Below are 23,855 nucleotides of genomic sequence, written 5' to 3'. Positions count from 1 at the left end.
CCCGTCCCTAGGATTCCCAAAGGGCCGGGGACCGAGAGGGGCCTAAGCGTGGCAGACAGGTGGGTGGCCCAGCCCTGGTGTTTGCAGACGGAGCCCCTGACACTGAGCAACTTCTCCAGCAAGCAGCTTTGAGGCACTAACAGAAAAGCCCCTCTCTGCCCAGCCGGGCCCTGGCCCTCCCAGCCCCACGACTCCCCCCTGGAGCCACCTGAGAAGGGGGGCAGAGAGCACCGTGGATACAATGGAGGCTCCTGAGGCTACAGAACTGATTTGAGCTGGGGAGAGGGCGCTGGGAATGGCCCACAGACCACAACCGCCTCAGGCCTGTCTACGGCCCACCTCCTGAATTCAACCTGGGCCCGTGGCCAGTCTCCCCTGCCCAGCTCTCTGGGTGGGACGGCAGCCCCTAGAATGGGGGGAGCCTGGGGCTGGGCTGGGCTGGAACACAGCCAGCCCCTAGCAGCCAGCAGACTCCCGGTCTGGCCCTGCTTCCTTTCCTCCTGCTGCCTCCTCGCCCTCCCTGGGCACAGCCACCCAGTGCCCCTGACTGCTGGGTCTCGGGGCTGGCAGCGTTGCAATGCCTGCAGGACTCAGCACGGAGCCTTTGGCGTGGGAGGGGTGAGGTGGCAGGGATGGGTGGGGTGAAGCGTGGTGTGGCAGGAAGCAGGGGAAAAGGGGCACCTGCCTGCATGGTGGGGCTCAGCTGGTGGGTGGGGAAGGGCGATTTCAAACCACTTCAGCTCCCCCCTTTTTTCCAAGGACCAATCTCAATCAATGGAAGGCAGTGGTGAAGGCTCTGGGGGGGGGGGGGGCACATGGAATACAGAGGAATAAGACAGAAGAGAATTTCAATTGTGCTTGCCTCAAAGGGAACCCAGTGAGGAAGCTGTCAGTGGTGACTCTGGTAATCTTTCACTTGGAACAGTTTTTCTGCCTCCTTGAACAGATACATAGAAAAGAAAGGAAGGGGGAAAATACGCCAGCATGATCCAAATGCTTTATTTCACCAATCGCTTACAAGTGGAGATTTCTATGTTTAACATTAGATTAAAATAAAAAATAGGAGCTTTTCACACTAAAAGGAGAGGGGAAGATGCTATCTTGTAGGTTTCCCTGTCCTTGGGCCAGCCGGGTTTCCTTGAACTGTCGGGGGGAGTGGAAGAGGCAGAACTATTTTTGTCACCTTCTGGTTCTGAAGCAAATGTGACTGGGGGGGGTGGTGTGAAGTGGGCAATAGGAGAAGGCTAAAGTATTTGGGGGGGAGGAAATCAGTGTGAAGAGTACCTGTCTGGCGCTGAAGCCAAAGCAATAGCTAAATGGCAGCAAAAAGGTGATCTGGATTCCATGCAAACCCGACCGTCTCAGAGCCCGTCAGTCTGCCCCATGCCAAAGGGCCTGAGCAGCCACTTTAAATAAATGCAACCAGGAAGTGGGCATGTGTTAGCCCACTCATAATCAGAGCATCGTGTGGGAGCTTACCCGCTGTGTTTAGCTCCATTAAAAGAAATCCCCACCATTCTAGTCTGGCATCTAAGAATTCCACAAGCACCTCACTACGCCTTCCTACTGCCATGGAGGCCAGCCATAAACTTGACCTGTGTAGCCAGATTTCCAGCCACAGATTGAAGCAGTGCTGAAGTTATGGGAGGCTGCCTACAGGCTAGTGCTTTGTGGTAGGGGGTGATGTAAGTCAGCAGCATGAGCTGGCTCATGGAGCAACCTTACATAAAGAATGTCATCACCATTTGAGTACTATCTCCTCGTTCACCCAGCGAGCCGGTTAGGATTAAATGCCAGATTACAGCAGCACCTGCCTAACGTGCCAGAGACATTGCACAGGTGGTGTCTGGTGTTTGCAATCATGGAGCATAAACAGAGTCAGGGTGCTGGCTGTGGAACCGCCTCATTAGGTTTTAATTTCAAAAGGAGGTGGTTGGAACAGTTTGATGGGAACGGAGGGAGGTGATCATTATACACAATGTGAGGGCTAGAATTCCACTGCAGCCGCTTGGTGCTAAGCCACGTTAGCTGTGCTCTTGGTCTTTCTAGTAGCACTGAAACTCTCTCAGGAATTCTCAGCTTTGTACTTCATGGTGGATGCTTATTTATTTCATTACCTAGCTTCAATACTGCAGTAAAGCTGCCCGAAGGGGCAAAGTTAGGACTATTAATAAATACAATGGCACTGCTGATTGGCCAGGGAGCAGAGTTTAAAGGGTTCCTGGTGAAGGGGTGTGTCTGGGTCAATGCCCAGGGCAGTATCAAACCAGTACCTTCCTTTAGGTGGGAGAAAGTCACTTTGACCCCTTGCATTAGTTGCCATGTTGCAAGATCCAAATTCCCCTTTCAAGGAGGAAACGCGCCCCAGGCTGGAAGAGGCAACAGCCTTCCCTGCTTGACCTTGCTCTTCCTGTACAGCAGTGTTCTGCTGCTGTCCCACTAGGATCTCCTCTGCCTCTCCTGTAATGTGCAAACTCTAGGATTCCCACACCTGGGCTACTGGGAAGGCTGTGTAAAGCAGCAATAGCACCTTATGTTCTGCAGCATTAGGGAGGCAACTGACATGTACTCGATCATACTGTCATGTGCTTTTACCTTGGAGATGGAAGGGAAGGCAGAGAACCCCCAGTAGCTGCATTGGAAGAGTCTCCTCTAATACAGTGCGTGTCCTTTGGTTCCACTTCACCACTTGCTATGTCACTGACTGACACCAAGGGAACAGAAGTGGGCAGCAGCAGGCAAGATGGTGTCTTAGCAATTAGGATTAAACCCACTAGCTCATTACCTGCTCCCAGAACAACCTAGACCAGATACCTTCTTCGGACTGTTCTCTTGCCACGTGTAACCAGCTCTGCATTTCAAGAGGATACTTGCAAAGGGGCTTAGGGCTGCTACCACAGAGATAGGGATACAAAAGATATTTCAGTTCACATGGGAGAGAGAGTTAACGTGGGGCTAGGCAACTCAGGTGTCTAGAAAGTCACAAATGGCACTGGGCATGCCCGTGGGGCCGTGCCATATTTGGTACAACACTCTCGACTCTCCAGGGTGGGCATGAGTTGCTTTTCTAAAATTATGACCACAGTTTTAAAAGTTAAAGATCTGAGTTAATCCATCCAGGTTGCTTTGGCCCAGCTGCCTAACGATATAAAAAAGTGCTGCTGTGGAAAGGTCTGTATGCAAGGGACAGTTTCAGAATGTGTCTGCAGCGGGCAAGGCTCCAGCCCAGATCGGAGAGAGAGGCGCTCTGGGGTGCCCCGAGAAGAGTTGCACGCATCAGTTTGGATCAGGAAGCCTCACGTTTAATTAGGAGTCCAACAACAGGGAGCAAAAGAAATTGAAGGGGGGTGGGAGAATAAATGAGACAAGGTTCCTTGTGTGGCTTTGTTTTCTTACATGTTTGAACGAAGCCCTACGGCTCAGCCCCACTGTCCTTGGGGGATGGCTGGCTTTTTTACAGTTCTATTTTTGGCTGTTGTAGGTCATTTGCCTCTGGTTCATGGGGTTGTCCGGGGACCTCATCCACTCCTTCTTGAGGAGCTGCTTGAGCTGGGAGAGGCGCATGTTGGGGTTCTCCTGCTTCAGGCGTGGCAGGTTGACCTCTTCAAAAGCGGCAAAGGCAGCTTTCATCCGGCGCTCTGGGTGTCGGTCTATGTCATCAGCAACACTGTCAGGGGAGAATTGAAAAGGGGGAAGAATATTGGAAATAAGAACCTCACTCGCTTCTAGCTGGCACCAGCCAGGCACAGGCCCTGGGAAATAATCCTACACTGGCTAGATCACTGGCCTCTTCCAGTTGTCAACAGATCATCTCTGGCTGAGTTTCCTTAGCTAGGACCATGGCTGTAGGGTACTCACATTCGAGGAGCAATGTTGGAAAGACACCCTCTTACATGACAGCTCTGCCGCCCAGTCTGCCCACTCAGACACACCAGCTCTTACACTTGTGCACAACACAGCAGATACAGCTCCCAGGAAGCGAGCTGGAGTTCTTTGCCAACTCCTCCCGTTCGATGTGGAAGGCACGGTGTTCAGATGGTGGGATCTTTGCCACCCAGAAAGAGAACCACTGAATTTTCCAATCCCGGGGGAGTTTGCAAAACCAGCAATTTCAAAAGGAGGCCTTAGTCCCGTTTGTAAATGCAGGAAATTGAATTCTGAATAACTCTGAGGTGAAACAGAAAAAGCAATCATGCTCCCCCTCCCACCTCATCATTCTGAGTAGCCATGCTTTTAGGAAGTTTAACTTCTGTCAGGGCTTAGAAGGCGTGCAGCAGAAGGCTGATGTACTTGCCTTGTTCTTGCTGGGTCAGAGGCGGACACTTACATTTTTTAAGTGTTAAAACACCAAAATGTGGCTGGGCTGCCAACCACCAGGGCAGGTTGCTTCTAAGGAAACTGGCCCCTTCCAAGGGAAGCACCATTCAGCTACGGCCAGATACCTGAGGACTGCAATGGCATCTTCGATGGTTCGGGCTTCCACAGTGCCTTCCTCCAACACTCTCCTGTTGATATTTTCCTCCAAGGGAACATCAAGGTGACTCTTCTGCTTCTCCACTGGAATAGGAAAGGGAAAAAAAATGCGGTGGCAAGCTAGATTAAGCCTTCGGGAAGTGCAGACACTTCGGGATAGGAATATTTGTTTGGCTGGCACTCTGGAGAAGGCTAACACCGCAAGGGTTAAACAAGTCTGGTGTCCAGAGTGAAAACAGCAAGAGTTTGCCCAGGGTCCTGGAGAGTGAAATGCAAGTTTAACCTCCTGGTACCATAACCTCGCCTCTCCTGCTCTCTCCCTGGGGTTTGTAGATACTGGGACTACTTATACAGACACAGCAGCTAGGAGACCCTGGCAGGGATGCAACAAGGGTGTATCATTGGAACTAGAGATTCTCTGGCCTCCAGTACGTCTTGCACTTTGCCAAAGAGACAGACAGAAAGGGATTGCTCTCTGGGGTGCTCAAAGGGCCTCAGCATCCCACCCGCTAGGCATCCCAAATCCTTGTGCTAGCAGGGGATATTCAGTAGTATAATGGAGGGACGCAGCAAACCTTCATCTCCGTTCTCCTTCGGTTGTTGGTCTTTCCTGATTGTCTCCTCAATCTGAGCCCTGGTGATCTTGCCTGGGGTGACTTGTTTTAGCGACTTCCCTTTCAGCTTAGCGTCTTCCTCTTCCAGCAGACGCTGCATCTCCTTCTTGCGCTCCAGCTGCTCTAGCCTGCGCTTCTCCCTCTCCTCCTGGAAGGGAGAGAGAATGTGAAGTCACCTCCTCCCCCAGACCTCTTGTTCCACAATGCCCACTTCCACCTTCAAGTCAGCCACCCTAAACAATTTAGGATCATAGGAGACACAGATGGAAGAGACTCATTTTGACTGACTTAAATCACCCTCCTGCTAGGGCTGAAGAGAAAGCGACTGGTACGGAGATGGGCATCTAGCTTCTCAGCTCACTTGCTTTCCTTGTCCCTCACTCCAATGTCACACACCAAAGCCACCAAGCATGGACAATTTAGTCAGCTTACCAGATGCTCTTCCACTCGGAGCAAGATGCTTAAAAACTGCTTTAGCGAGAAGCCAGAATGTGAGAGGCACTTGGTAGATCTGCTACATGCAGGGACATGAGCGGTGTCCCTTGTTTATATCCAGAGATCTCCTAGTTGCTAGGCCGGCATGCCACCAAGCCCATGCTACATTTGGAATAAGCATACTATGCTAAAGGAAGCTGGCGCTGATCTGCATTTAGGACAAGTAATTAAACATGGGAATACAAAGGTACCCAGCCTTTACACTAGAGCGATCAATAAAATAGTTAATCATCCACAGTGCAAGAGGGATTTTTTTTTAAACCGTCTCTTTAGCACATTGATGCTTTTATGCTTGCTCAGTAGCATTTTGCAGTTACAAACTCGTCTAGTCTCCCTCCTACTTCTGTTGGGAGGCACTGAATCAGCATGTCAGCTTGGGGAACGGGGAAGCTATGTGTCACTCAACAGCGAACCCAGCTGGCTGCCCAGGAATAGCAGTTCTGAATGGCACAGCATTCATCCAGCTCACCCAGTGAGTCATGAGGATAAAGAGACGTGAAATAGGGGAAGGCGCATGGGCTCCTCACCAATGTTTGCAGCAGATTTCATTGAAGCCCTGCCAAATTTATACTCTAGGCCCCTTCCCCAGGCTAGCTCACAGAAAGTGGGCCAGGAGTTCTGACCATCATTCCAGGATTTCAAGGCCCATCTCAGAACAGTAATTAGATGAGGTAATTTCACACTCCCCATGCTGTTGCCAATTCCCCCTGCCCCTCAATCTTCATCTGTAATCGTGTCCTGGTTCATTGTGATGTCAGCATAGTGAAATCTAACCCACCAAGGAGGGAGAGAGATGCCGATCGAGACTGTTAGCAATCAGGATAAGTTTTCCGCTGTTAATTTTAATAAGAGTGAAAGGGTCAAAGTTTGAAAGTTCAGAAGTCCTGACATTCAGTTCAAGAGGCTGAGCAGCTTCTCAGATTTCTCCTGTTTTAAGAGCCAAAATAAAAAGGCTAACCTGAATCTCTGAACTGAAGCAATTCTCGCAGTCCTTCAGCAGGAGACAAACACAAGACATGGAACAGCCATGTCGCTGGAGACAATGGTGTGATCACGCACTAGGATTTTAGCAGCTTTTGAGTTTTATTTTCATTTTTTTGTTTTCAAAGCCCCAGAGTCTCGCAGGAAGTAGTAATGTCATTCCGTTCAGGTCGATTTTATCTGCCAGGGTCACAAAGCGACTCCAGTCACAATATTTAGATTAGTTACACGGCCACTCTTAATTATGGGTCTCCTCCATTATTCACAGGGACGGTATAGCTAACTGATCAGGCATTACCATCATGGGCTTTGCTCTGAAAGGCAGCTGCGGAGCAAAACAACTGAAGCAGTAATGCAACCTGCCTTGTTCACGGTGTTTAAGGAATACCGCACTATGCATGTCAGGGCCTGGCCCACTTCAGAGACTGTAAATAAGGCTGGGGTTTTAGAGTTACTTTGGAAAAAAAATTCATTAAGCCGTAACTCAGCTCGGAAAATCAAGGAGGTTCAGATCAGATCAGACACCAAAATAAAATGTGCCCTAAGGGCCACCGTCTCAGTTTGATGCAATAAGGACAAAGACTTGCAATCCAGACCAAGAAGTAGGATACTAGCATACCTCAAGATTTAGGACAGCTACAATCAAGAGTGGGGGGAAAAGCCATTATGGGGATGAAACTTATTACAGTTGGCAGGCTTCAATTCTTGCTCACTAAGTGCTTCATTCCGATGCCTCTGGAGATGACATTACATTGATCTAGCACTTGGCTCAGCCAGTCCGGGCCTCCTCCAACGTGAGTCACTTCGCCAAAAATTAAGTAAGTTGCCTGGCTCCCACAAGACCTGGATGAGCCCACTTGCTTTACATTGAGTCTCTGCCATTGTTTCTTGATCTTATGTTATCAACCTCCTTAAATGAGTGGGTTCTTCAGGCTCCGTTAAAGAGGGAAGAGCATCACAGGTAGAAGAGTCTTCCCATGTTACTTGCATTCATGCTTTAAATTCAGAGTGAACAACCAAAACCAAAAGCCATTCATCTTTTTTTTGTTACTGGCTCTGATGCAAGAAAAGATTCACCCATCAGTATTTAACCTATTAACATACGGCAGAATAAAACCTGCTCTCCTGTCACCAGAATGCCAAAGAGCAGACACAGTTAAATACCGTAGCAGTAGCCAACAGGTGTGTCACAAACACCTATTTCTATTTCTGCCATCTCTACACTTGGTTCTCTCTGGCCCTGAAACTGCTCTTTCCTCTGCAACCCCAATCTCTTTAAATTCTTGCCTGTTCACTCGCAAGTCCCATTCACCAGTTAGAAGTCAGTCAACCTGCCCTCCCACAGGTGATTTTCCCAGAGACTCCACTGCTCAAACACCTGTATTTCTGGTCAGCTAGAAGAATTCACGTCAGGGCTGTTTTGGGGTTTTCTTTTTTTAAAAAAGCTTTAACAAGATTTTTTAAATAAGTAACTTCTGACTGGAGTAGCAGAGGGTTTTCCTACTAGTACCAATTGCTTCCTCCGAAGCTGAAGCCCTGCCATGCCACAACTGAAGATTTTAAAGCCTTCGTTACAAATTCAGATTAAGCTAAGAACAGTCTATTACGCACTGATGCTCCCCACCCTAGGAGATATTACTTGTAATTGGATTTACAGCCCACACATATGGTCACAGTTAAACACAAGCGGCGCTCTCCATCCTGACACAGCAGTTTGAGGGTGAACGACTGCGTATCCAAACCCACGCTTCCAGGCCACAGCTGAGAACCGGCAGCACTGGTGTGCATCCAAACGTGCTTGGCTACAGCTGCCAATTCGTTGTAAAACCCACAAATGATCTGGAACTTTTTCTAATGGCAGGGAACAGCTCTGGTGAGCAGATCCCATATCAAACCCCTGCCCCGGTGCTTGTGCGCCTCTCGACAGGATGGCCTGGAGGTGAGGGAGAAGGGCAAAAAGGAGTTTACCCATGGCCCCTCATTGGAGAAGGCCTCAAACCCAGTGGCATTGCAATCTGGCAGGCGGGGGGCACAGCCCCACTCAAGTTTGACTGCTCTGCCCCTCCTCTGTGCCACTCACTGAAATTTGGCCCCATCATGACGGCAGGGGCAAACCCGAGTGGTACTTCCACTCCACATGCCGGGTTGCAACACCACTTGCTGACTCAAGCTGAGATTTCTGCATAGCCTGCTAGAACCTGTTCCAGTCTGTTTACAGCCTTCAATTCGCTTTAAAAAAGTTAGTGAATTTGGATAAATCACGAACTTGAGATACTCATCACAGTACTTGCGCTGAATAAATAAGAGCCACGCGTACTCCCTGTTCAGCATTGCTGAGTCAGTTCTGCAATTCCATTGTATGCGCTTGCTAATAAAAGCAGAGCAACGGACATTTTTTCCTCTTAAAGCTTACTGGGCACAGCTGCAGATATAGCAAGGGTATCATGGGAGACAGCAGATTCTAGTCATGCTCCCACTAAGGAGGTGATGCAACTTGTTTTTGTTCTTTCCTAGCTCTTCAGACCACACGCAAAGAACCACCAACTCCAAGGCGTCTCAACAATATTTTCAAGCACAATCTCAGGGGAGCATAGCGTGGTCATAAGCATGCCTTGTTTAGGGAAAGATCCAGGAACATGGATTAGGATCGGCAAAACTGTTGCAGGAACTACCCTGAACACTGTGCCACGTCCCAAGAAGGGGCAGGTGGGTGCATGGCAAGACAATGCAGAATATATTTAGCAGTAGTCAGTGGCAACTTTAACCCTGTGCTATCTCCGCCGCCTGCCTAAATGACCACTCAATGGTTCTCTGCTCCCCATTAATATCACACTAGTAGGAACCACCTCGTTACAGTTACAGAGGCAGAAGAAATCACTGAACACCGCTACCTGAGAGAGAGCATAAGTAATTGAATTAGTTAGACCTATAGTGAACACAGGAGAACCAGCAGTGTATTCATGATACTGGTGTTGTGTGTCTAGAACACGGATTACTGTAAAGTGAAACTATTCTCTTACTGCTTATCCTATCTCTTATGCGCAAGTGTGACTGAACAAGGTAACCAAAAGAAATCCTTGGTGCAGTAAGCACCTTTGCGATACTACAGACCTGGCTGTAGGTTTAAATAATTCAAGAGGCAGATAAGGAGCGGATATACACGTGCTAATGATCTGAGGGAGGGAATCTCGACATTTCAGGACAGAAACCTTATTTGTAGTTAGAGAAATTTATCTTTTACTCCCATTGTTAGTAGGGTAAATTGTTTTACAAGACAGCTAGCTCAGCTATGTATTCTACACTGCACCACCACTCATCTATCAGTACTGAAATCCAGGGAATGAAATTATGCATTCCTATAGCCCCTTTCAAAAAAGGATCTTCAAGTAATAAGCTGCCCATTCTTTTTACAGATGGGGAAACTGAGGCACAGAAGGGAAGCAACTTGGGCAGCATGAGCTGAAGGCAAGTTAGTAGCTAAGTGGACAGGAATCCTGACTCATAGTTCCTTGCTCTGACCACTAGACAATGCTACTCCCTGCTCTCTAGTGATTACAATTGAGAGGTTTCTACTTGTAGAAAGTAATCACGCCCAAACCATTACTAAGCTGTCACCGGGCTTGCAAAATACGCACAAACAAGTTTCACTATCAGCACTTTGCTTTCCAATCTGCTCTGTGCCTTCAGTGGGGTTCAAAGCTGGAGGACACTGCTGCAGCTCCAGAGGATTTGCAGGAATGGCAGCGACATCAGAAATTGGATCATGCGTGGCCACGTAATAAGACTCGCGGGCACGTGAGGCCAATTGTTTAAAAAACAAATTCACATCAAGTTCCTGAGTGTACCAATGTCAAATTCCTTAATGGGCTGAAGCAGTGCAGAGGTCTCTCATTTAGGGGACAGATTCTTTATAGATGATGTCTCCACGGACTGAGAACAGCTGAAATTCCATGCCAAGGACGAATGTTTAAATAGTTATGGGGTGGTCTCATTTCTACTGAGTGGGCTTTTCTTACATTAGAGGTGATATGTATAATTTATATTTCTGCTTTTGATTCATAGGGGCTCCTTAAGAAACAAATTCAATTATTTCCTAATCAGGTGAAGCCAGGAGAAGTGCCTAGTTCTTTCTGTCACCACAATGAATCAGCACAAGTGCTTTGATGAAAGGGACACTTTAGTTTTCTAAGTGAAACAAACAAGCAAAGTGATCAGTCAGCTGGACGGGAAACCCCCAGCAGCATGGGAGTCAATAGGGCACATGGAAGGAGGAGTTCCTTGGCTGGATGTTCTGTTCACACGTCTTTCTAGAATTCAAAATAAAATTTCCAGCCTTGCAGAGAATTACCCAAGTGAGAAGTGACTCATTAACTTTCACAATGAATTCTCTCCTATTGGAGGGAGGGAGAAACATCCACATGGCTCTGAGTAAGTGGTCAAATGAGGCGGTTGTACTCCCAATCAACCTCTTAGCATGAGACACACCACAGAGATCTCGGCTGGAAGGGCAAAGTCGTTGCTTCTCATAGAGCAGAAGAACTAGGCAATGCAACTCATAGAGCAGAAGAACTAGGCAATGCAAAGTCTGATATAGTCAGAAGGAGACAGGTGTGTAGGCAAGCTGGAGCCAGAATACTGAGCGCTCTGTCAGACAGATCAGCTCTATAATCCCCCTATGTAGATCCATTTTACAGGTGGGGGAACCTAAGTAAAGGTCACAGGACTTGACTAGAGTCACAGCATGTCAGTGGCAAAGCTGGAATTAGCACTTAGGTCTGAGCCCACATCTCCTGCCCTCTTGCCACCAGACCCCACTCTCCCCCTTCACTTCTCACTCATCCCCAAGTTCAGCACCACTTCTGTAGCTGCAGTCAACATCCATATCAGCATCTGGAAGTGGGGGCCCGGTTACTGGATCTGATTAACATTGCATTGCCACCTTTAAATAAGATGGTGCTGCACGGAAGAATAACACTGGACTGAGTGAGCCAGCCCTCCGTGAGGATGGAGAGAAGATGTGTCACTGACCTGCCTGTGATAACACTATGGTATGAGGACATTAGGATACAAAGGTGCCAGCCTGTACCCCAAGATTCAGGCTAATATGACCAAGGGTGTCACAGGACTCAGATACTAGCAGAGGTGCAGCATTTCTGGAAGACATGAGGATACGGATACCAGACCAGCTCGTAGCCAAGATCTTTCCCCATGAGAACAGTGCATGGTTCTCCCAGCTGACACAGGACCACAGCTGAGTTTTCTATAGGCAGCCAACTTTTATCATCTTTGAAATCCGGGCCTGGGCAGCCCACCATTAGGCTGAACACAGAGATTTAAAAGATCTCCTGGATGTCAGAATAGCCTCTTCCTCCAGCATGAGATGGAGAAGCACTCTTGCTGTCATTTCAACCCCCACTCTCAACAGTGGCACAGCACTGCCATGTGCTACCCTCCACCTCAGAAGCAGCCGCATTCTAGTGGTGCTGGATGTACATAGTTGTAAAACTCTATGTTTCTTTGAAACGAGATGAACACTAACTGTTATTCCTGTATTAGTTTTCCCTTTTGCTGCGTCCCTACACCCCAAACATAAGTTTCTTTGAAGGACATCTTCTCAAGAGATGTATTCAAAAAAAAACCTCTTAACTTGAACAGGATTTTGAATGTTAGTTTTGTGCTTTCAGCAAATGCAACATTATTTGTGTCACAGAAGCCCTCAACAGTTAATCAATTTGACGACTCTTCCCCCAATTCTTAATAGCTCCGTTTCATAACCTGTCATCCATCAGAACCCCCTGCAGACTCACCTCATGTGTTGCTTCAGCATTCAAGGGTATTCCACAGCCAGACTGCACTTTAGTTAATTGCAAGAAAAACAAACACATTACACTTTAGCAGGGCAGGGCTACGGTAATACGCTGAGTCAACAGGCTGGCTTTGGATGTGAGGAGGCATGGGCTGGCAGGGGCGGTGAGAAGGATGAAAGAATGGCTAAGAACACAAGTGACATGTTTTACCTGGGGGAAGGTTCGTCTACATTTACACCCCAGCCTGGCATAATGGGCCTTTCCTGATCAGAAGGCCAGAAATGGAATGGCAGGATATGTAGCCAGGTCAAGGTTGAAAGGCACCGGACAGAGCTGTCTTTAGAGGGGTATGGACACTTGCCCACCACTATCTATACTACGAGGAGAGCTCCTACAGGCTCCCTTGGGCTGGCCACAGGACAAATGCACAGTGAGACCATCCCCACCCCAAGGTGATTAAACCTGAAATGGACAAGACAAAGGACTGGAAGGGATGCGGAGACGCAGAGGGGGGCCATGCCCAAAGCCAAAGAGCAGGGCAGCTGCAGATTGGAATATAAACCACGTCCAAATCCCAGTTCAGTGCCCTACCCACTGGGCCATGCTGCCTGGCTCTAGTTGGTATGATGAGCTGCTCAGGCGTGAGCACAAAACTCAGAGTCCCCTACGGCAAGTGACAAAAAGTGATCTCTTGCTAGAAATACTGGAGAAAAGAAATGGATGCATGATGTTAGCTCAGACATTCCCTTACGCAGCAAAGCCATGATATCTATGCTGTTCTTCATTAGCAGAGATCCTCTCAAAATGCTGTAAATGTAAAGACACAGCAAGAGCAAATGCCACAGGTGAGTCATCCAATAACAGGAGCAAGCATAGCAGCCTAGCCTTGATGTTGCCTTTTGGACATTAAACTTCCTAATGATCAGACATTAGCATGGCACCATATGGGCAGTGTCTATACCGCTTAACGGAGTCCACCAGATTGCTATGTGCAGAGTCACTGAACCCTGAAATGACTCTGGGAGGCAGCAGCTTGAGGAAAATAGAGTGCTACATCCTAATTTATAACACAAGGGTGTTGGTGGTCAGCATCTGCCGGGGGCAGGGAGGGAGGAGGGGTGTTTTAAAACACACACATCCTGCAGCATTATATCATCCAGGCTTTCATTCATTCCCCACGAGGAAGAGTTTGTTAGCATGAGCTTGCACAAAGACTATTAATACATTACTGCCATCACCTGGACTGATCTGGGAAGAGTCATTTTGCTCCTGAATGAACAAGATGCTCAGGGCATGTCTACACTGCAATAACACACCCACGGCTGGCCCAAGGCAGCTGACATTGCAGTGTAGACATTCGGAGCCTGAGCCCTGAGACCCCAGAAGCAGGGAGGGTCCCAGAGCCCAGGCTCCAGGCCAAGCTCTAATGTCTACACTGCAATTGTATAGCCCCACAGCCCGAGTGAGCTGACCCAGGCCAGCCGCGCGTGTTTTATTTCAATGAAGACTTGCCCTCTAGACTGTCCTATACACACTGTAACTGAGAGTAGCAATGTAAGGATGCATCAAGGAAGGCTACTCCCCTGCCAAATACCATCCTTTGGCAGATCCTGTCCAAACAAGTTTGACAGATTCTTTAGTCATCTGCTCACGTTTGGGCTTCTGCCTTCCTCAAAGAATAAAATCACAGTCCATTTAAATCCTGTTTTGCCCATGTTGTGTATTTGCTGGAGTATCATCGGGCGCAGCGTCTGATAATACTCCTTTTGGTTATTCGTTTCCCAAGGAAGCGCAGATGAAAGTCGCTGCCTTTTAACCCAACTGGGGGAAGACTGGTGACAGGCACAAGGTGATCAAGGGGTTTGCTCAAGGGCATACAGCAAGCGGGGGTTAGAATTAGAATTAATCAGAATTCGAATACAAGACATTTCTGGCTCTCGTAACCCTTGCCATCTAGACCATGCAGACTACATCTACTCTGCCACTAGGCCTAAGGAATGACAACATGAGTCAGGATAAGGAAAGAGACGAAAGTCGTGGGACGTAGGAAAACCATCAGAGACATTAAACAGATGGACAAAATGCAGAACCACTAGAGGTTTTAAAATACCTCTAGAGGGCAGGACTGGATAGAATAGGGGATTTGAAATGGGATTGGAGGATTTTGTCAATCTTTCCCAGACAATCCAGTCATTAACTGCTGATGACTATTCAGTGACATACACAAAGGCCTGGACTACACTTAAAAGTTTTGCCATCATAGCTGTGTCATCAGGGGCATGATTTTCCACCCTCTTCCCCCAACCAACAAAGCCATGCCAGCCAAAGCCCTAGTATAGACAGCTGTATTGGCAAAACAGGCTTTTTGCCCAGCTAGCTTTCCCTGGATAAGTTATACCAGCAAAAGAACTCTTGCCAACATAAGATGCATCACCACGAGGGGATGTGACAGTTTAGCTCAATGAATATTTCCACACCAGCAAACCCCTTTAAGAGCGCACCAGATCAAAGAGGGACAGTCTCAGTCCAGCTCCGAGCAGACAGGTCTCCATACAGCCACAACCAAAGAGAGGAAGGATGGCCTTGTGATGGAGGCACTGGACAGGGATTCCGGAAATGTGGGTTCTATTTCCAGCTTTACCATGGATCTCACGTGACATGGTACCGGGCAAGGGAAGCTTCCAGAGTCCCCAAAAGGAATGCAGTGTGAGGAAGGCAAGGTAGCCAGCAAAGGTCATTAGGTAAAATTTGAAGACATGACATTTGAGAGGAGCATGTACAGGTCCTGAAATCAAGGGCTCTGTTTTACGTACAGTGATTGCGTGCTACAACCCAGGGGCACAGAGAATACTACCCCACACTACAGGTATTCTCAAAGCTGCAAAAGAATGCTACACTTGGAGAAAGTTTACCATCTACTCTCCCTAGGGATAGAAAGAAGGTCGACACTTCCACAAATTTCAGACACTCATGGAGTCAGGCACTAGTTAAGATTTTCACAACTGATTAGCAGGTTCTTAAGACTGAAGCCCGGGTGGCGTTTTCAGTCTACGCTCGCACATAAGATGTGACGCAAATCGAGATTAAATTAAGCTCAAAGAGACCATTTCTGAGGGTGAAAGAAAGGAGAAAGAAGGAGAGGGGAAAGACGCCAAGAGAATCCAATATTACATTTTGTCTAATGCTCTCTCTGCTCGGCTGAGGCGTCTCATGGCCACGTCCTCAGTCAAAGTACATTAGCAGCATTAAGACTTCAGAAGGAAGCTGAACCAAGCAGCTCGCTAAGCTATGATTGCTTTAGTAACAGTTTTCTATCTGCAGAGGAAGAAAAAACCCACTACACATGCCAAGTGCAGCCAACTCCACCAAGTTTGATAAGGTCAAATAATTCCTTGCTAACATTTTCTTTACAGCCCAAAAAAAAAAAAAAAAAAAGTGTTTATAGACAGGGCTCATCAAGCCTCCTGATTCATTAACGCAAGGGGCTTATTTCTCATTCTGACACCCAAAATGCAGCATGCCGTGGAAGACAGCAGGAAAGAGACCAGAGATGAACTGATGGGCATTAGGGATCAAAAGCTGCTATCTCAGGATCAGAGACACTAGACATGGAAAGACTCAATTCACTCTTAGGTATTTCTACTGCAGCCAGCCACTGGTCCTGGCATCCCCAACTTTATCAGACAAGGTCTCTGTTGCCACCCAGTCTACCGTGCATGTTTCATAGATGTGCTCCAACCCTCACTCTCCTGATCACAACAATGGCCCAAGCTGCATGGTGGGTCACTACAGAAGCTCATCAGGTAGCAAACCTAGAATACCAACAATAAAAGCTTGAAGAAGCAGTTTAGGCTGTAAGCTTTTTGAGGCAGAGACTATTCCAATGGGCACGGGCAGCACCCAGCACAATGTGAACTCTAACACACAGCAGGGACTGGGTTCCTCTCATTTAGTTCATCTCCATGGGTAACAAGGGACTGTTCCCTCCACTCGGTCTTCCCAGTACTTTGCTTCAGTCAAGATGGCAAAAACAGAGGCCCCAGCTCAGCCATCTTGCAGTTCAGTAACTCAATCACCACCAGAGCTGTCAACTAGTGCTACACATTGGATTTAACTTCAGTAGAGTCATTGGCTCCAGTGCGGAGATGCTGGCTCACTGACCCTAGGCTTTATTGCCTTCCCACCACAATGCTCTCCAACACCTGTTTATGGAATGTGATCAGGGTAAAGACAGCTGCTCGGCTCTGTCATTAAGCAGCAGTAGCTGACCAAGAGGGGGTTTTGCACTGCATGCAGGCATGCTGCTGAAGCATGAAGGGTGCCAAACCACAGCCCAAAGCCACCTGCTATTCCACAAGATGCCAGGCCTTTCAGTATCAAAAGCAATGACCTGGCATAAACATTCCTTTGGGCGCTAGCTCAGAAGAAGATGGTTCGGCTACCCCCTGGGACGGCATACCTAGAAATCTGCCTCTCTGCTGGTGTACCAGCCAAGATGGAAATTGTTTTACTACTGCTATTTTTTGGAGGGAGCAAGGTGGTGAAGAAGGGATTTTTAACTAGGTCAGAAAAAGCATCAGGATGCAGTAAAAACAAAACAGGTTTTTAATCAGTGAGTTCCGAGCCACAGAAAAGGCAACCAACCACGTGTGTGTCTATTTTCTTTTCTTAACTCTGATTCCTATGGGACTTGTTCAGTTGCCATTTTAGCTGAAGGCAAAATTAAAATAGCCAAAACTCAAACCCTGTATAAAAAAGAAAAACAAAACAGACGAGTGCTTTTGAAAAATGTTATCCAGGGATCCTAAATGAAAAAGAGTACTCAGTTGTTTTGCAATGGTGGTGAAGCTGTAACATGTACCTTGCAATGCAGAGACCAAAATACATCATTCAAAAGGAGCATAAAGGCTTTTAATGGTTTTGTTTATGTAAATTAATGGGCAAACTGTAACCCCCATATAGTCAGTCTGTAACCCCCATACCGGCCCCATATAGTCAGTCACACCGACTTAAGCTCCATTAATGGAGCTTACAATGAGATCAGACCTCCACACATTGGACATTTTTCATTCACAGAACTCCTTGTCCTAGGAAAAGATATGAGCAGGGCAAACAAATCCTGTTTTACAAAAGCAAGTTCTACCAGCAGTTAATGCTGGCAATTAAGGTTCTGTGAAACCCATGGAAGTAGTGAGATGAGACTTGCTTGTGTATTGCCTGCAAGGGGACTGAGAGTACTTCCTAGCTGTACAGTGACAGAGCAGGTCAAATCGAGACGTTACTGGAATGGATGGAAAACTTACCTGCCCTACAACATAATCTTCAAGTCTTAATGGTCCAGGAGTTAGCATCGAACAGTTCCACCTATTGAACAGCTAAATGATTTACATACAGGGCACAGTAAGAGGATTATCGAATCAAGTTGGAAAAAGCTTATCTTTCCCCAAAAAACAATGTTACAAGGTTGTGACAGAGGCAAGAAAAAAAAATCACGTTAGCCTTTGTAGATTAGATATTTCTTTGATTTGCAGGAGATGGAAAAAAAAAGATTAGGGTCCATGTAATCCAGGCTTTTGTTCCCTAAAGCAGGTTCTTCTGCATTTTACCCATTCCGGTTTAAATCATTCCAATGGGGCTCTCGCCATCTCCCTGAGGAAGGCAGCTCTACAACCTAATAGTGCTCTGAGTGGCGCATAAAAGCTAATGCTCCCCGTTACGTTCTGCTTCTGTCTATCTTCCCTGAAAACAAAGTATAGGACAGTGCTTCTAGCATCAACGGTAGCCTTGGGACAGAGGAACAGGAGTAGCCCCTGCAAGGTCAGTTGGGATTCCCAGGTGTGAACACAAGGACTCCCCACAAGTTTCCCCTTACACACACACTCCTCCACATCCCTCTCCCATCACACCACCCATCCATTTACCTTCCTTTGTTCCTTCCTCATGACGTGTTTGTCCTCATCCTTCCAGAAGGCATCTTCCAGCTCCTGCTGCCGCTTGGCATCGGCTGCTGCCTTCGCCTCGGCCTTCCTCGTTCGGGCAGCAGCCGACTTGGTGTTCTCGCCCTGGAACTTCTTGGGCATTCCTCAGGGTGCTCTGCAGAGGGCGGGGAAAAAGCATTGCCAAAGCGCATGGGCTCAGTTGACACAAATCCCTGGCAGACAGGGTCAGCTCTGATCCCAAATTCCATAGAGGAAGTTTCTTTTTCCAACTGCAGCCTCTCTGTGTGACAGAGATGATGCTGGTAGAGCTCCCTAGCACAAGCGCAGCCTGCATTGACAGATGGAGTTTTTCCTGTCAGTGTAGGAAAACCAGCACCCCCAATGACATTCGCTTTGTTGACAGAAGCCTATTGATATAGCTGCATCCACAGTGGGCGTTTTGTCAGCAGTGCTGTGTCGGTTGGGGATGTGGGGTTTTTCAGACCCCAGACCGATGTAGCTACGCTGACATAACTTCGAAGTGTAGGCCAAGCCTGAGTCAAACTGTTTTGAGATCACAGAGAGGCTTGGACTGGTGGACTGACAGCAGAACTAAGAGCCAAGACCTCAAGTTCTAAACCAAGTTCTCTTTTGTTCCCCCCCTCCCCTCAATCTGTAAAATGGGGACATGCACCCATAGTGAACTTGTTCACAGGAATACAGCAAGGGTTAGTTAAGATTTGTAAAGTGCTTTGGAAATGAAAAATGCACTATAAATGTCAAACAGTAATGTTACTTGACCTCCACATACAAGACTTCGTTTCCATCATGATTTAGGACTGATAAGCTGCCCTTATTCCTGCACACTAAGCCACCAAACTTGCATTAAAAAACCAAAATCTGCTGCGACTGCAGAATGAAATTCTAGTTTTCCTTTGAGATGTTGGATAATGAGAAAATGCAATTATCCAACAAAGCCAAAGGTCTGGAAAAACAAAGATTTTTCTTCATGATAAACTGTTGTTACTCCACTAGCGGTCCTGTTTGTGCACTCTGAAAAAAACCAATATTTCCTCTTTTACAGCAAACTACAACCGCCAAAATACAACGAAAGGATTGAGTCTAGCCCTTCACTCGGACACTACTGACAGAAACTGTGCATCCACATTTGTGTATGTGCACATAGCCCCTGGTGACTATGAAGCATCTGTGGTGAGGATTCTCCCTACTAGTCACTCTCAGAAGAAAAGGCATGACAGCTTGCCCGTTCTACAAACCGCTTGAATTTACAATAGAAGCAAAACAAGAGACCTTCCGATCCTGTAATAGCACAACTGGTGCACATGGCCTGCATTTTAACACAAGCCTTTTTAGTGTTTTGTGATGCAGAGCAGACAAAAGGAGCAATTGCTTGGTCCTAGATATTTTCCCTCCTACCCCACTCACTGCATTGTGTTTATTCCCCTAGCCTTTAAAGAACTTAGGTCTGCCGCCCACTGGCAATGTTCATTATATCTTATTGCTTTTCAGGTCATAACTCAAAATTAACCTCAAAGCTTCTATTCATTGGCTCAAGTGATTTTAACAGGATTCCAAAAAAATAGATTATAGGGCAAAGGAAGGTTAGGAAAGCACCCAAGTATCTGGGTTAGCTTTCCAGTCCTGGACCCTTTTCCTCTATCAGTTCATCTTAAACACATTCATAAATCACAGATAATTTGTTTGTAAACTAGTTAAAATAGGAATACAATGCATATAAAAAACCCCAAGAAAGCTACCATTTCTGTGGAACTCTGTTTTCCTTTTCCCACCAACCTTCTTGTCACTACAGTATCTAATTTAAAGATGAAACTCCTCAGGTCAGGGGAGCTTTTGTTAAACAAGCCTCTCTCTCTCTCTCTCTCACACACACACACAAACACACACAGAGGCCGCATCTTCATTAGAATAAAAGGTGTTTTTAAAGTCATATTAGATAACAATCAACCCATAGTGAAGACAAGTTGTATTTTAATGTGTGTTAGCTGGTAGGGGTTATCCTGAGTGGAAGGTGGGGGGAGGCTTTAACTCCAAGTTTAACTCATGTAAAAGGCACAGTACCATCACTACACTGACTTTTTAAAAACACATCAGAGGCATATTACCCAACATATTTAGCATCACAGCTTAAATCTCAGTCTAGGCAAGACAACGGTACTGTGTCAAGTACAGGGTCTGCTGTTGATACAGCCTCCTCCACAATGTATATATATTTGCAAGATAAAGATCCAGCAGACAGAAGAACTTACTCGCTGCAAACTGTTCTTCAGAAAAGCAGGCTAAGAGCGCACAGAACGGCGTGGAGCCGGTTACCTGGTCCTAATTTACGCGGCACTTCCTGTTTTCCAAAGCACTGTGCAAACATTTAACCAGCATAACGGGAGTGGGAAGGGGTGGGACCACCAGCAGCATTTGCAGAGACATTATGTAAGTCTTCTCCCGAAAGCAGGCGCCCTAAAGATTTACAAACCCACTTGAGGCCTTCCTGAAATGAAGAAGATCCCGCCTGAACGGGGGGAGCCCAGACGGCAGGCTAGGGTGCCCAGATGTCCCGATGTTACAGGAACAGCCCTGATATTTGGGGCTTTGGTTTACACAGGCGTCTACTACCCTCCCCCCCCCCCCCCGGTCCTGATTTGTCAGACTGGCTATCTAGTCACCCCACGGTGCAGCACCCCAAGCGTCCTAGAGCCGGCACCTCCATGGGGTGACCTCTGATGGGTCACCCGGCCCCAGGCCCACCCCCTTCCCCAGAGCACAGGCTACTGCTGAAATCACCCCCCAACCCCCCCATTCTCACCCCCCCCCGTGCCCCGCACCAGATACCCCCAGCCCCCATCACCCCAGAGACACGGAGTCCCCAAACCCGGCCAACCAGCCCCAGCCCCCAGCCGGAAACAGGCTTAGCCCCCCCGCACCCAGCCCCTCCCCCCGACAGAGCCAGCCGCCGACCGTCTCCTTCAAACCCCTCCCCCCCCGCAGAATGGGGCCCGCCCCGCCCCCACACTCCGCCCTGCAGCGGCCCCGTCCCCCCCTCGGGGTCGGCCCCCCCCGCGGCTCCAAGCCCAGAGCGAGTAACCCCTCGGGAGTCACGAGCCCCGCCCCGCCCCGCCCCAGGAGAGCGGCCCCGGGGGGGGAAGCCGGGCCCGGGCCGGGCCGGGCCGGGCCGGGCCCCCGGCTCCTACCTGCCGGTGCCGCCTGTCCCAGCTCCGCCTGTCACTCGCTTCGCCCGTCACGGGGGGGCGCTGAGGGGAGGGGGAGCGGCCCGGGCCCGGCCCTGCCGCCGTGAAGGGTGGGGGCTGGGGAGGGAGGCCCGGACGCCGGGGGAGGCAGGGGGGAGGCGCGCGCGCGCAGGCCCGTGAGTGGGGGTGGGGCCCGGCAAGGTGCTTCCGCCCCCCTTGGGTCCTTCCAGGCCCGCGGCGCGCTCCCCAGCGGGCGCCATCTTTGTGCGGGGCGCTCGGTCATTTCTCCCCCCCCCCCATTCCCTTCCCCGCTCACCCCTGGCAGGCGTCGTACGGCGAACGCGTCCAGCAGCACGATCGTGTGTGGCTGGGCAGGGGGCGGCTGCTGGAGGAAAAACCCCTTTCCGCCCCGCGCTGCCACCGCCGCCTCCCCCGCGCCCCGCACAAAAATGGCGGCCCCCCTCCCGTGACGTCATCACCGTGCGCTGCTCACACCCCCACCAAGATGGCTGCCGCTGGCTGCCCCACCCCCACCAAGATGGCCGCCGGCTGGCTCCCCCCTCACGCAGTGGCGTGGCGGGTGGCCCCGCGCCTGGCCGGCTCTACCCGACCCCGGGTCGCTCTGGGCGGGTCGCCGCCGGGCTCGGGCCGGGGCCGAAGCGGCACAAGAAGCTGGAGAGCGCGGAGCAGGAGGAGCGGTGAGCCACTGACCCGCTCCGTCGCTGGGACCGAGACCCCCCCAGTCCGCTCCCGGTCCGCCAGGCACCCGCCCCCAGTCTGCCATGCACCCCGTCCTTCACCCTCGCCTCCGATCTGCCATGCACCCCGCTTCCCCCCAACATGCCCCCCCCCCGTCTGCCATGCACCCGGTGTGCACTCCGCTTCCCCCCCCATCAGCCATGCACCCCGCTTCCCCCCACTATGCACCCCCCCGTCTGCCATGCACCCGGTGTGCACTCCGTTCCCCCCCCGTCTGCCATGCACCCCGCTGTGCACTCCGCTTCCCCCCACCATGCACCCCCCCCCCCGTCTGTCATGCACCGTTCAGGGAGTGGGGAAGAAGAAGATTCCAGCCTCCTGGAAAGAGCCGAGGAGCTAGAAGCCAGAATTGCTCTGTGGCGGGTTGGCCGCCTTCCCGCTGGAAGGGCCAGTCTCCTCGCACGGAGCTGAAGGAGCAGCAACAACTTCCTCACGAGCTGAACCAGAACCTCGCTGCCCCACTAGCCCATGCTGCCACGGAGAAGAGCAACAGCAACCTGCCTGCCGGACTCCGTGTCTGCCCCTCCATTATCCCCTAGCTCTCCCCCTGCCTCTCTGCTCAGCCCATCCAGGGGGGATGTCTGCCCGAGGGGCAGGGTGGGCCGAGGCCACGTTCCAAAGGTTAATCCGCCTCTGTCGGGTGTGTCACAAGCCCTGTTCTGCCTGAACCTTCTCGGCAATGAGAAGCTGGAGGCACAAAGTCAGAAAGGCCAGGTCAGGTGCTTCAGGCCGAGGCTGCGGGGTTATAAAATAGCAGCAGAGATGTTCTGGGCCCTGAGACCCTCCCCTCTTGTGGGGTCTCAGAACCTGGGCTCCAGCCCGAGCCTGAATGTCTATGCCACAGTTTTATAACTCTGCAGCCAGAGCCCCATCAGCCTGAGTCAGCTCACCTGGGCTAGCTGTGGCTGTGCCCCAGGGCTTGTATTGCAGTGCAGACATGCTCTCAGCTGGCCCACCCTGCTGTCCTGTCAAAACCCTTTTATTAAAATATCAGACCCGTTTGTTAACGGGAGATAAAAGTTCGGTTTGCACCGTGGTCCGTTTCCTCCCCTTCCCATGTCTCTTTGGGGAGCTTCCCAGGGTTGCGAAGATGCAGACAGACCTGGGAAACGTTGGAGGAGATCGGGTAACTTTCGGTTCCGTTTGCTCTCGTGACCCTTATGAAAGAAATATGTCATGGGTCTGTCGCTTGGTTCCTGGCTTAACAAACAACTTCAAGCTTTTGCCTCCCACCCTACCATACCAATGTTTTCTTTTGTCCATGCAAAATAAGGAATCCCTTGCTAAACTGCCTTGAAGTCTACCACATCCCAACCCCACGGCAGGCTAGGAGTGCAACAGTGTGGTTAAAACGCCTTGTTTTAGATGTCTCTTACTCCAGCAGAACCGAACTGGGGAGGAGAAACTGGTATGGATATGAAGCGAGAGCAGTGAAATGATTTCTGTTCCTACCACACAGACTGTTCGTTCCATCTGTAAACCGACTGTAGGATCTTCACTGTACCACCCGGCAGCCCTGCTGCACCTTCCCTTCCTGTTCTGTTGTATGTCCATGAACCTCACCCTAGATTTCTGAAGTCCAGATTC

At 49.4% G+C, this 23,855-nt stretch overlaps 1 protein-coding gene across 2 annotated transcripts; it reads right to left on the bottom strand.

Moving 5' to 3' along the window:
• Window positions 1-983: 983 nt before the first annotated feature.
• Window positions 984-21,962, bottom strand: CCDC124 (coiled-coil domain containing 124). Of its 2 annotated transcripts, none has more exons than XM_067559967.1 (5): window positions 21,826-21,962; window positions 18,292-18,463; window positions 5,049-5,235; window positions 4,443-4,557; window positions 984-3,667 (listed from the first exon to the last, which is right to left on the bottom strand). In XM_067559967.1, the coding sequence occupies exons 2-5, from the start codon at window positions 18,448-18,450 to the stop codon at window positions 3,463-3,465; spliced, it is 666 nt and encodes a 221-aa protein (XP_067416068.1). In that variant the 5' UTR covers window positions 18,451-18,463; window positions 21,826-21,962; the 3' UTR covers window positions 984-3,462. The 2 variants fall into 2 exon arrangements, with proteins under 2 accessions (XP_067416068.1, XP_067416059.1); XM_067559958.1 differs by lacking the exon at window positions 21,826-21,962 and adding an exon at window positions 21,513-21,655.
• Window positions 21,963-23,855: the final 1,893 nt, after the last annotated feature.

This window comes from Emydura macquarii, unplaced genomic scaffold, assembly GCF_026122565.2.
Source record: "Emydura macquarii macquarii isolate MOO-44397 ecotype Brisbane River unplaced genomic scaffold, CSIRO-AGI_Emac_v2 contig_306, whole genome shotgun sequence".
Lineage (NCBI taxonomy): Eukaryota > Metazoa > Chordata > Testudines > Chelidae > Emydura > Emydura macquarii.
Note: the sequence above shows the minus strand (reverse complement) of the source record. Positions and strands in the feature narration are given on the sequence as shown.

Excerpts from the sequence above, each read along its gene's own strand:
- CCDC124 (XM_067559967.1), bottom strand. The coding sequence starts at position 18,450 with ATGCCCAAGAAGTTCCAGGGCGAGAACACCAAGTCGGCTGCTGCCCGA. Across the intron at positions 4,558-5,048 it reads GAAGGAGAACGGAGATGAAG|TGGAGAAGCAGAAGAGTCAC; the intron begins GTTTGCTGCGTC and ends TTCCTATTCCAG. Across the intron at positions 3,668-4,442 it reads GATGCCATTGCAGTCCTCAG|TGTTGCTGATGACATAGACC; the intron begins GTATCTGGCCGT and ends CTCCCCTGACAG.